This window comes from Macadamia integrifolia, unplaced genomic scaffold (assembly GCF_013358625.1).
Source record: "Macadamia integrifolia cultivar HAES 741 unplaced genomic scaffold, SCU_Mint_v3 scaffold561, whole genome shotgun sequence".
In the NCBI taxonomy this organism is placed as follows: domain Eukaryota; kingdom Viridiplantae; phylum Streptophyta; class Magnoliopsida; order Proteales; family Proteaceae; genus Macadamia; species Macadamia integrifolia.
In genome coordinates, this window is record NW_024870485.1 from 214,558 (window position 1) to 227,453 (window position 12,896).

At 38.9% G+C, this 12,896-nt stretch overlaps 1 protein-coding gene across 4 annotated transcripts in view; it reads right to left on the bottom strand.

Annotated features, from left to right (window-relative positions):
* LOC122069238 (protein phosphatase methylesterase 1) overlaps positions 1 to 12,896 on the bottom strand; it is a 52,790-nt gene that overhangs the window by 24,771 nt on the left and 15,123 nt on the right. For all 4 annotated transcript variants that reach the window (XR_006137408.1, XR_006137407.1, XM_042633207.1 and 1 more), the window contains exons 8-10: positions 12,041 to 12,135; positions 11,274 to 11,324; positions 8,159 to 8,239 (exon numbers count right to left, since the gene is read on the bottom strand). Coding sequence is in view for 2 of the 4 variants with exons in the window: in XM_042633207.1 (XP_042489141.1) it covers positions 8,159 to 8,239; positions 11,274 to 11,324; positions 12,041 to 12,135 (227 nt within the window). In the remaining 2 variants the exon portion in view is untranslated. The remainder of the gene's footprint in view (positions 1 to 8,158; positions 8,240 to 11,273; positions 11,325 to 12,040; positions 12,136 to 12,896) is intronic.

The window sequence follows — 12,896 nt, forward strand, 5'->3', positions numbered from 1 at the left end:
CTCTTGGTCAGCATGGGCTTTAGTGTATTCAATCTGTTTTTGGCCTGTCTCAATCATTTTGGCCTGATATAGGGGGCTTTTGCCAATATGCATATCAACACTGGACCAAGAAAGTTTGTTTTAAGGCACGACAAAGGACTAAAGATTCAAAAGATAAGAAGAGGTACTATGATACCCAAAACGAAGCTAGGAAGATTGTGGGGATGGTTAGGACGAAGAAATATGAGAATATTTATATTAACCTAGACATAAAAGAAGGGGAAAAAGCAATGTATAAGATAGATAAAATGAGAGAAAGAAGAGTAGGGATTTCAACTGAGATTTATCAAAGATGATGATGTAAGAGTGTTGGTAAGCGATGAGGACATTGTGAAGAGATGGGATTAGTGCCCTACTAAATGGAGATAGTTCGAGGAGGAATAACCCAAAAGATTGTTTTACTCAAAAAGACACCACACGTCATAGATATGTACAAAAGGTTAGTGTGGTGGAAGTTAAAGAAGCCTTAAGAAAGACGAAAGCATGCAAGACACTAGGCCCAGATGAAATCCCAAAAAAAGTGTGCAAAACCCTAGGAGTATGTGGGGTTGTTTGGTTAAAACCATTTAACGGGATTATGAGCACAAGGGAGATGCCAAATGATTGGAGAAGAAGCATTGCAGTCCTAGTCTACAAAAATAAAATGGATATTCAAAGCTATAATAGCTCTAGAAGCATAAAACTAATGAGTCATACCATGAAACTATAGGAGAATGTTTTTTAAGCCTGCCTAAGGAGAAAAACTAAGATCTCGGAGAATCAATTTTGATTTGTGCTAGATAAATCCACGACAGAGGCTATCTACCTACTAAGGAGGCTCACTGAAAGTTATAAAACCCGCAAGAAGAATCTCCACATGGTCTTTATTGACCCAGAAAAAGCATATGACAGAGTCCTTAGAGATTTAATCCGGTATGTCCTAGTAAAGAAAGAGGTCTTGCGTACATATACGGATATAATTAAGGACATGTACGAAGGCGTGGTGACTAGTGTGAGATTTGTGGGAGGTCAAGGCAAGGAATTCTCAATTACGATTGGGTTACATCATGGATCGGCGTCAAGCCTCTATATGTTTCCGATTATCATGAATAAGTTAACCAAGAGCATTATAGAAGAGGTCCCCTAGTGTATGCCCTTTTTCGATGACATCGTTTTAGTGGATGAGACTAAAGCGGAGATTAATCCTAAGTTGGAGCTATGGAGATCAACTTTGAAAACAAGAGGTTTAAGATTAGTAGATCGAAGGCGAAGTATGCGATGTGTAACTTCAGCCACACTATAATGGTAAAAATTGAGGAGAGAGAAATTCCACAAAGCAACTATTTTAGATATCTAGGGTCAAGTGGTCAACCATAAATAAATAAGATGACATAGAGAATGATGTTTCATAGAGAATTAAAATGGGATGGATGAAGCGGAGAGGTGCATCCAAATTGTTGTGACAGGGGTATCCCTTTAAAGCTTAAGTAAAAATTCTATAGGACTATTGTGCGTCCAGCTATGATATATGGGGAAGAATGTTGGAAAATTAAGAAGAGTTATATAACGAAGCTATGTGTAGCTAAGATTAGGATGTTGACATGGATGTGCAACAAAACTACGAAGGACAAAGTAAGGAATGAGCATATTATAGCTGATTGGGGAGTTTCCCCGATCAATGACAAGCTCCACGAAAGTCATTTGAGGTGGAATGATCATGTCCAAAGGAGGCCTGAGGACAGCCCAGTAAGGAGTGATCCGATTTAGATTGAAGGAGCCAAAAGAGCTAGGGGGCAGGCCTAAAATGACATTAGGCGAAGTGTGGTGACTAGTGAGGAATGAGTCGAATGACATGCATAGTCTCGGTCTTCTCCCAAGCATGATTTTGGATATAGCCTATTAGAGGGCAAGGATTCATGTAGCCAACCCCATTTCGTTGAGATTTTCCTAACTTCTTGGGTTGTGCCTCTTTCTCTTCTTCTCATCATGGTTCGAAATCTCGCCAAAATTTCACCAGCAAGGATCTATGTAGCCAACCCCATTTCGTTGAGATTTTCCTAACTTGTTGGGTTGTGCCTCTTTCCTCTTATTCTCATCATGGTTCGAAATCTCGCCGAAATTTCAAAATTTCAGAATATCGGTGTTTTTTCTCTTTTTACCGAAACGAAATTACATACTAAATAACATTTGTACAAAATTTCGGCTGAAATTTCGGCATCGTTTCAGTATCTCGGTCATCTTGGTACATTCCATGTGTTCTAAATACCATATCTTGGTCGAAATTGACTCTGCCTCGGTGGTTTCAGTTCCATTTGCATATTTTGAAGGAAAAACACTCCAAGTCTCCAACAAACCTCTAATTAGTCACATCATCACACATTTTGACTTCCATTGAATTCTTACAAGATCTACACATTCAAAGCTTAGGAAAGGTAAAGTTCTTTCTCCAAAATCAAGTAAAATTTTTAGAATAGTTCGACGGTTGCTGCCAAACAAATGTGCAACTCTAAAACAATGTCATGTCCTAATATTTTTACATTTTTATGTTCTAAGCATGTTTATTAACCTTAAAATAAGTTACCCACCAAGTTTCATGTTAAAATATGGTCGTTTGACCACCGAAACAAACAAAAAAAAAAATACACCATTTCCGCCGAAACGAAACCAAACGAGATTTCGAACCTTGATTCTCATAATGTAGAACTAGGATTGACAAGTCAACCTAATCCCAACTGCAGCATTTTATAATTAAAACAACAACCTTTAAACCGACCAAAAATAGTGTAACAAACTTAGACTAGAAGAGGATAAAACATAACCAGCCAGATATCAAGTTCTGTAAAAAGTATACCCTAGGACCGACAAGCAAACAGACCAGTAGGGCCCAAACAGAGGCTGGCAATAATCCCTTACAGTCCAATCAACTTTAAAACATCACAGAGAAAGGGCAGAAATCAGAGAAGACCAGTAATCCCCATCGACTTCAGTAGTAGGGTGAAAATCCCACCAAAAGACAAGAAAAGGGAGAATTTCAATATCTCAGCAACCAAGGAACAGAAAGAGCTCAGGTGTGGATCAAGTTCCTCCCTAGGTGAGGGGAACCTTAGGTTAAAATATCAGCCAAAACTAGAGGCTGGGCTGACCTGGGCACAGCCAGAAAACAGTGTCAATTGATCCCTATTTCTCTGGACAGAATTGAGAGAGGAAGTGATTTAGATACCTGTAGAATTAGGACAGATCTGTAACACCTTGAACAACAAAGAAGAAGAAGATAATAAAGTAGAAGAGCACCTCTTGGGCTTCTCACCGCAAAGAGTCAATTGGATCAAACACCAATTCCATCAGCCTTGATCAAACACAAGACAACTCTTCATGGAGAAGACAATAGCAGTAGCCATTAATTCTTTTTATCAAAATCATTCTTCCCTTAGGAGCCTCCTCTTTATTTATAATGTTGACGGGGGAGGGAATTACAAAATAAAAGGTTCCTCAAAAAGGAAACCAAATATTCTTCTAATACAATAGTTACTAAAAACTGAAATTAGAAACTTGTTGAAAAAGGAAACAAACTACTAATCCCTTATGCAACCTTTAAGCCCCCCTTTTAGGCCCATAAAAGTGGCCTATCACACTCAAAACACATGGGATTAAAGGCCCAACATGTATGGAACCCAACTCTAGGTTTATTCCTAATAAAACAAGCCTAGTTTGGTGAAGAATCTTCATCATCTCATCTCTCATCTTTCCATCTCTTCCTTCCCCTTTATTTGGTTGGACTTTTTTCTATTTTGTTTGTATGGATCCATGTAGCTGACCCCATAAAGTAGGGACAAGGCCGACTTTGTTGTTGTTGCATATCAAACACTGATTTGCTGAAATGCTCCTCATGTTGCTTTCTATATTGCTCCTCCATCTTGGTCCTTCTATTCTAATTACTTTCACCATCCCAATGGCCGTCTTTGATGCCTAAGGGATCCTTCCATCCTCCATCTCCATCTATTGTCCTCCTCTCAGTTTCTTCATTTCAAAATTTTGGATCCTTTTGGAATTTTACCTTTCTCTTCACTGTCATTTACGATTCAAACTGCCCTTTGAGAGGTCTTCTCTTTGGGCAGATATTGACTTTCTCTTTGGGCAGATATTGACTTACTGCTATCCAAGTTGGTTCTCTCCCTTGGGCCAAGACTGTACATTCCCCCACCCCTCTCATCTCCTTCGCCCATAAGCTTTAACAGTGGCCTCTACATGTGGAATTCCTCCACTTTTGGTAATATCACCTCCTTGGTTTCAGATTATAGGGCCAAGCTTCTGATATTCAGTTGAGACTCCAAATTGATGTTCACAATGGCACTCTGGCTAATGAAGAGAAAGTTGTCTCATCAAACCTTCTCTCTTTAGTTGCTCCAAAAGGGAGTTTCCTTCTTCAGAAGTCACATATCAAATGGTTGGACCTAGGAGGGTTCTAACTTTTCTTATTTTCACAAGTCCATGAAGGCTAAAACCAACATCAACTCCATCCAGTGCCACTCTGTTGTCTAGGGACGGTTCCCCTCTTGCTAAGGTTGATGATACCAAGTTTGAAGTAGTGGATTATTTTATGTACCTATTCAAGCCTTATGCCATTGCCAACCCAAATGTTATCCCGAATGGTCTTCTCAATAAAACCACCCCCTATTCCCTTCATGGAATCCTTCAGTCTCTCCCCTTAGAGGAAAAATCCTCTTTGTTGTCCTCTCATAAGGCCAACAAAGTTCCTGGCCTGGATGGTTTCAACATGGGATTCTTCTCATTACTTTGAACATTATCAAAGTGGATGTCATCAAGGCCCTGCAAGCGTCTTTTTAATCAAATCCAGATCAAAGATATTAATCATTTTTTTTTTTTTGAATCAATAATAAATGCATCAAAAGAAGGGGGACGGAGAATATGGCCCCAAAGGGAAAATTACAAACCCAATAAGGGTAACAAAAGCCCATAAAGGACTACATCCAAGTCCCACATGGACTTGAAGACTCAAAAACACGTAACAAAAAATCCCATGGGCTAAGAGACAAGCACCAAGAAGCCCAAAGCAAAGAGGGGCAACCAAAAAAATTCCAAGTAGGGTTCCACCAAACCTACCCAACTTATCTCCACACTTCATCTTCCAAGCTGCCAAGGAGAATTGTTTGAAGGAATCATTGTCGGGTCTCCACATCAACCTTTCCAAATTCCTCTTGTTCTTGGTAGGGGTTTTTGAGGTGGTTAAGAATTGTTTGAAGGAATTGACTTGGTTTTCCTTAGTGCACTTGCCGGTCAAATACCTCGGTTTGCATTTGATTCCTTCCCAATTGACTACACTATTCTACCCCAATGTTAGAACTTATGAGTAAGAGACTCCAGCTTTGGAAGGGTAAGCTTCTGTATTATGCGGGCCACCTTGAGTTGATCAGATCTGCTATTCAGTCCTCTTATATCTATTGGTATGGCGTTTTTGGGCTGCCCCAACCAATTACTGTGAAGCTTGAAACTCTTATGTGTTCCTTTCTCTAGAAAGATCAGACTATTCCAGAATTATAAAACCCATCAACTGGGCCTCCATTTGGTCCCAAAAGAAGAGAGGGGACTTGGGATTCAATGAAATAAGATGTCAACTCCATTGATACCCTCAAGTAAATTTGGAAGTTAGCAGCCAAGAAGAAAAGTATTTGGGTTGACTGGGTCTACTCTAGACTCCTCCGAAATTATTCTATCCGGAACGCTCCCTTACCTCGAACGCCTTTTGGGTTTGCAGAGAGATTTTAAGGCTTAGGACTCATGCTTATGGACGTATCAACTGCTTGATTGATGATGGTACCGTCACTAGATTATGATTGAACCACTGGCATCCTCTAAGGGTGCCAATTCAGTACCTATAACAAAATGGTATCTTCCTCGGTCGGTATGATATCGGTTTTAAGACAATCGTTCAGTATGTACCGAACCGTACCAGAATACCAAAACCATATTGAAATATCAAATTACCAACTATACATATGTATAAGGCAAAAAAAAAAAGGGCTTAATATTGTACTGAAAAGACTCAAGGATTAAAGTATCGGTATCGGTCGTCGTATCGGTCGGCCAAAATTAAGATACATATCGGAGGGCATCGTATCGTATCGGAGATACGCTAAGATACACTAAAGATATGCACATAAATGAATAGAAGACACTTTCTTAAACACTTTTGCATAAAAATCTTGTTAAAATCCTTGTTCCCAACCTTGCTTTCCACTTTAGTTAGAGAGAAATATGGTTGGCAACAACTTTGGAACAAAAATCACTCAAAAAAACGTGTTTTATAAAAAATTACTCATTTTGGACATTATATGACCGGCGCATTGTATCGGTACATATCGATACGCACCGATACGTATTGATACTCACATATACGTACTGATCGATACATACCAATACTCACCGATATGTACCGATACATACCAAAACGTACATTTCACCTCAATTTTATATTTTCCATAGAGTATCATTAAGTAGCAATGCGTATTGGATTGTATCAGTGTGTATCGGTGTATATCAGTATGTATCGTAGGATATATATCGATACGAAAGGATTTTAAAAATTCCATGTATCATATCGGTGTGTATCGTTTCGATCGGCTAAATTTAAGATATGTATCGGTATCGGAGATACTTTAAACCATCTGAAACAATAATCGTACAAAAAAATAATATTTATATTGAATAAAAACTGTATCGAGCTGGTACAACATTGGTATTAAAATACAGGCAATTTTCTGGGTACGGTACGATACGATTTCAGTATTGACTCTTGGCCTGCTTAAACGTACCTGTTGACACCCTTATCTAGGGGTCCTTCATATTGTTGATGATTAAGCTATCTAAAGTATGGGTTCTCATAGGTTGGGCCAAAGTTTCGGATATTATCCAACATGGCGATTGGGCTCCCCCCAACATCTCCACCAGATGTCTACTATTGGCTCTACTCTATTGGGTTCCCTAGAAGGCCAATTGGTTGTGATGACTTCTTCTCTTGGACTGCCTCTTCCTCAAGAATCTTCAGTTCCAAGTCAACTTGGGACCTTCTTCGATCTCGTGGTCCAGTAATGGCTTAATGCAACTTGGTCTGGTTCAACACCCATATTCCTCTCATAGCTTCACTACATAGCGGGCCCTCTCCCACTGCCTTCCAACTCAATCCTTCCTTATCTATAGGCAGACCCCAGCCCGCTTCTTTGCTGCCTCTGCTGGAATGCGAATGAAGATCTTCACCACCTCTTCTTTAGCTGCCCCTTCTCCGGCAAGATCTGAAAGGGTCTCATGTGACCCTATCTAAATGCTGACCCAAGAGAAGAAGCACTTGTCCTTTCAAGCGTGAATGGATTTGGGTTGGCAAGTCCTTTGGTGGTAATTCAATTTGTGATCATGTGGACAAGCTTACTTTCAGAGTCGTTATTTATCACATTTGGATGGAACACAATCTGAGAAGATGGACTCCCAAATCTAGATCCTTCCAACAGATTGAGGACACCATTCCCTTCAACATTGGTCGTCTGTGATCCCCTCTAGATGTACAGACTCTCCTAGGAACAGGAAAGATTCTAAATCTCGTTTTCGAGGTCAATTCCTGGCCGAAACCAGGACAACTTAGATCTTATTTCAAGGTTTTGACACTAGGCTTCGTTTCGACCAGGCCCGAAACTGAAACAACTCAGTGATATTGGTCAGTTTCGACAGAGATTTAGTTCCATCGGAACAGGCTCATCAGAGCCTCTCCCACACGTTCAAGTGTGGGTGAGGCTGCGTATTGATGTTTTAATGTGCATCCAATATGTTTATAGATACTTATTAGGTTTTCCCTGAAGTTTTCAGCCAAAATATGGCCATTTGACTACCGAAATGGTCAGACAATATGGCCATCCAAAACATGCAGAGTTTCGGTCGAAACCCTAAATATTTTGCTCAAAACCTGGTCTTCATATCCATGAAAATTAATGTGTGTAATTCAGATATTTTTCTTCGTTATCTTCCATTTTAAAATTTATGCAACATTTAAGTAGTACTAATACATGTGCTTTTCCATGTCCAAAAATTCTATTGAAGAAAAAGTTTCACATTGCAGGTAAATGCTGGAGAGTACCTGTCCAGTCTATCAGTTCCAGCCAACAGTAAAAGCTTTGGCACAGGACATGACAAGAACTTTTCAGAAAGACCCTCATACCTGGAATATAAAGTACAGATTTTTCAGGTTTGTAACTAATGTGCTGGATGGCATTAATTCTTTTACAGAAATGTTCAAAATGTGGACAGAAATTACTGAAAAACACAGCAATGAAAACAAACTAATCAATCTGATTTTATGCACATATCAACAAATCATGAGATGAAGTCATTTTAACCAGAATATCCAGGCCATAAAGAGGCAACTATCAAATTTTGCATGGAAGAAAAAGGGCAGCTACTGAATTTTGAATTGACTCAAAATTTTATGGTCTAAGAATGAAAGATATTATTTCGGATTTCCTCCTGCTTAACATAGTTGGGTGTATTCAAAGACTATAGCCAAGAGTATAACAAAGCAGCGTGGCTGCTGCAGCCACAGGAGAAAAGGGGACAAATCCCTAATCAACCTCTGACTTAGCCCTTTTCCAGCAGCCTTCTAGAAGGATTCCAGAAGCAGCTAATCACAATAGTTTCTATTTACAAGGTTCCACAAGTCTGATTGCAATTCACTGTAGCTAACAATTCCATTTCCAGTTGCTAGTTGTTTCTAAGCTAGTTTCTACTTTAGTCCCAAAGCTAGTTTTTGGAGATTTTAGTACTTGGGACTCGAGCAACTGGGCTAATCCCTGTCCCTCAAATAGGAATCAACCCTCTATCGTAGGGCAATGTTTTGATCCGATAAAATTTCTTTTTGCTGCTACATCTGTGCGGAATCACATTGTGTGCTAAGGAGTGGATTCTCCTTGGTCAGTGGATGGATTCCCAAGGCCTTTTAAGGAGAATTTGAACTTCCATTGTTTCAGTAACTCAAGCTCTGCCATTCAAACAGTGTTTCAGATATCAGCCCTGCAAGTCTCCATCAATTAAGTCAGTTTTCCATCCATTTCAGAACCCTGAAGATACCCGGTTCTCACCATACTTTCACCTACCTACAACCTTCCATAACTCTCTCTAAGCTATCCTGTTGGCCTCCAAATTTCGCCACACATCCCTATCTACTAACCCTAACTTCATATCTGATTCAATCTCCATCTCACTACCATCCCAGGTTCTGGCTGCAAGCATCACAGAGTCCATTCCATCCTTCTGAAGATATGAGAATTCTCTCTAACTATAGCCATCATTCAGCATACCAGATAGACCACTCAATCCCTGTTTCAGCCTGTTCTAAACCCTAGTTTGTAAGTTATTTAGAATCTCCATTTAACCCTATGTTCTGACCTAGCTTCTGAACCATTAAGTCTCCTTTTTTCTGACCTATTTATTTTCTCATATTCTGATATCCGTCCTCCAGTCCCCGCCTCTTATAACCCTCTTCTACCATAAATAAATCTAGTTTCTGCAATTAGTTTTAAGGGTTTCATATTGCCACCATTGTAAAGCTGGTTTTTGCGTCCTTTAGTACCAATTAAATTTTTAGTAATTAAAATTTTATTTTCTTGAGCTCATGCATGGGTTAGAGTCCTATTATTAGAAATATGTGAGTCCTACAATTAGAAATATTAGGTTAATAGGTTCCCTCAAATTACAATATTAGATTAAGGGTAAAGGAATTCAGAATGGTACCGTAGCCTCCACAAACAGGCAAGAACTAATGAGGGGATATGGAATGGTTTTGTAAATAAAGGTGGAGAAGTCTTTTCATGTGAGGAGGCAATGGCGCCATTCAGACGAAATTTTCCCATCATTTATCCAAGATTACCCAACAAGAATTTTTTTTTTTTATATAAAAAAATAAGAAGAGAGAAATGTGTATGCCCATTGGTAGTGTAACCATAGTTCGAAATTTTGGTCGAAATACAAAAATTTCGACAGTTTATCTTGGTTTCAACCCTGGACAAAATAAAACCACCAGCAAATTGACGAGTTTACATGGTTTCCGCAATTTTGGAAAAATGACTGAAATGGTCAAAATTGTGTAAATCTTTCCAATTTTATGGTTCTTCATAGTTCATCCCTATTGCATATTTCAATTATTTTTATTTGTTGTATGTTATAGGACTATATTATGTGTAGAATAGGCTATAAAAGGAAAAAGATACAGTAGGCTACAGCATACACTAGCAACCTAGGGTCCAAAGCCAAACTACCATGTTGGGGTTTTTCTAATGGTTCAAACATGTGTAACACATACTTAAATAGGCACTACAAGAAGTTTCAGGGGAAAATTCCATCATTTAGCCACCAAAAAGGCCATTTTGAGTTGACTGACAAAATGGACCAAATTTCAAGCCCACTTCACAAATTTCGACGATATATTTTGGTATGACCCAAGTTTGCAATCTTGATTGAAACTGAAATTGGAATCTTCAGTGCAACCCACAGTTCTACATATCAAGACCATTACAATATTTACCCAACAAAAGACTACGTGTATAAAACCCAACCCATGTGTCAATTGGGATTTAACTGGACTTGATTAAACCTCCCCACTTGGGCTAGATAGGGACCAACATAGCCTGGCCTCCTCTGTGACAGTAACTCCATGGAGCTTTTGTTTTTGACCCAGGCCAGAAATTTAAAACTTGGAAAAATCCTTATGATGTGTCAAATGGCTTCTCAATCTTACTTGGGTGGCAATTGCTGACCGTTCCCATTTAACCTAGCTGAACCCATGCTAACTGCCCCCTCACATGACTTTTGATCCGACTCATCTATAAGTTATAGCCTACAAAGTTAACTATGACAATATCCTGCTTTTCTAACATTCACCACAATTCTGCTACACTCCCTGCTTCCATAGTTCCAATTCAGAGACTGACACCCATGTACGTTGATGTTCCTAAGGAAAAAAAAATGTTGCATGATCAAGAAATGCATCATACAGAAAACTGGATGAAGAATGTCTTCATGTATGCATTACACAACATTTATCCCACCTAATAATATATATATATATATATACATATATAGCATTACACAACATTTATCCCACCTAATAATATATATATATATTATCCTTACTGTAGTTTACAAATTCTTAACTAGAATGTAAATTCTAAACAGTATTTGAAAGAAAGATTTAAACATACCAGCCTCTCCAATAGCTTTCAGTTTCTTCTAGCCGTGTTCGGTATGTATAACTGCAAAACACTTCAAAATCAGGATATACATGTTCAATGTAGAAAATGAGCCTCTTTAAGAATATAAAAACACGAACAAACAATTACATCTAATTCATCCAAATTATAGTAGTCAAGGCACCTAGGCATTGGAGGTCCGCCTAACCACTTAGGCAACAAGGTGCATGCCTTGGCCCCTTAGTTTTTTTTTTTTATGTATCCATTATATCTAGTATAGCAATAATATAATTATTCTTGCAGCATTTACAGCAACAACAACACATATTGAGTCTATGCATTAATTATTTTCCATTACATCTAGCAACATCATTAAAACAACATTATATAGAGGGAAAAAAACTTAAGTAAACAAGATAAGGAGAACAAGAGAAGTGAACTAGTGATTTTTTTTTTTTTTTCCGGGTGGGTTCTAAATGATCTCATGTTTCTCACCTATAAAATATACACAAACTACTACACAAGCCAATAAAAATGTTAGAAACAGCATTATATAGAAGGGAAAAAATATCAACCACCCAGGGACCTAGGCATCCCAAGGCACCTGCCTTATTAAGTTAGAATAAGGCGGGCGACCACCCAGCCCTTGGAACCCGCCCGGACGCCTAGGTAACACCTTGACAACTATGATCCAAATTTAATTTGATACAGCGGAGGGACATAAGTGATTCTATCGCGGAGGCACATAAGTGATTGTTATGGAAGAATAAAGTTCTCACCATTTCTTGGAATCATCATACTTCAATGTTGAAGGAACAGATATACGAGCAGACTCAATGTTCCTTAGAGAGCCACCTTTCACACTCCATTCAATCTGAGTAAAATTTCGATTTTCAAATACATTATACAGATTATACCAGTTCCAAGAGATGAATAATACAATGTGACATCCAATAGAAAAATATTTATTCATTAGAAGAGGGAGTGCAAAATAAAACTCTCTTCTGAAGACAAAATAACAAACCTTAAGCAATTGACCTACTTCATATTTAAACACTAGATTTGCTTTTTCCATTGGAATAGAAGTGACAAATGATCAGACAAATCTGGATCCAGGTCAAATATGCCACGTCTATCCAACTCGAAAGAGTACAGATGCCCATGTCTGACATGGTTTTTATCATTTTTTTTCATTTTGGATAATGGCTCTATTCCCAAGTTGTTAATTTCTGAGTCAGAAGGGTGGAGAAGTTTTGACCATCTATCTGTCACTCTGTCCAATCCAGTTAAAACCAGGTCCACACACAAAATTTATGTATATATGGTGTCCAATACCATGTTTAGGCAAGGATAACTTGTCTGAATATATCAGAGTTTTGACTTGTAGAGCCAAATAACATTAACATGTGGCGATGAACTGACGGAGCTCCGCCCCCTGAGGAGGCCGTCATGACCTCTGCCCCTGCTGGGAGGCCTTCCTCCCTTGCACCTTCTTCCATCCAAGGCCATCCTTCCCCTCTACTATCCCCGCCCCCTCCCCCGCCGTTCAATGCCTGGAACTCTCCTATCAAGCACTCGGTCTCCCCTCCTGCTGATGGACTTCCTCTCCAATTCATTCCTCCAACCATCTTGGGT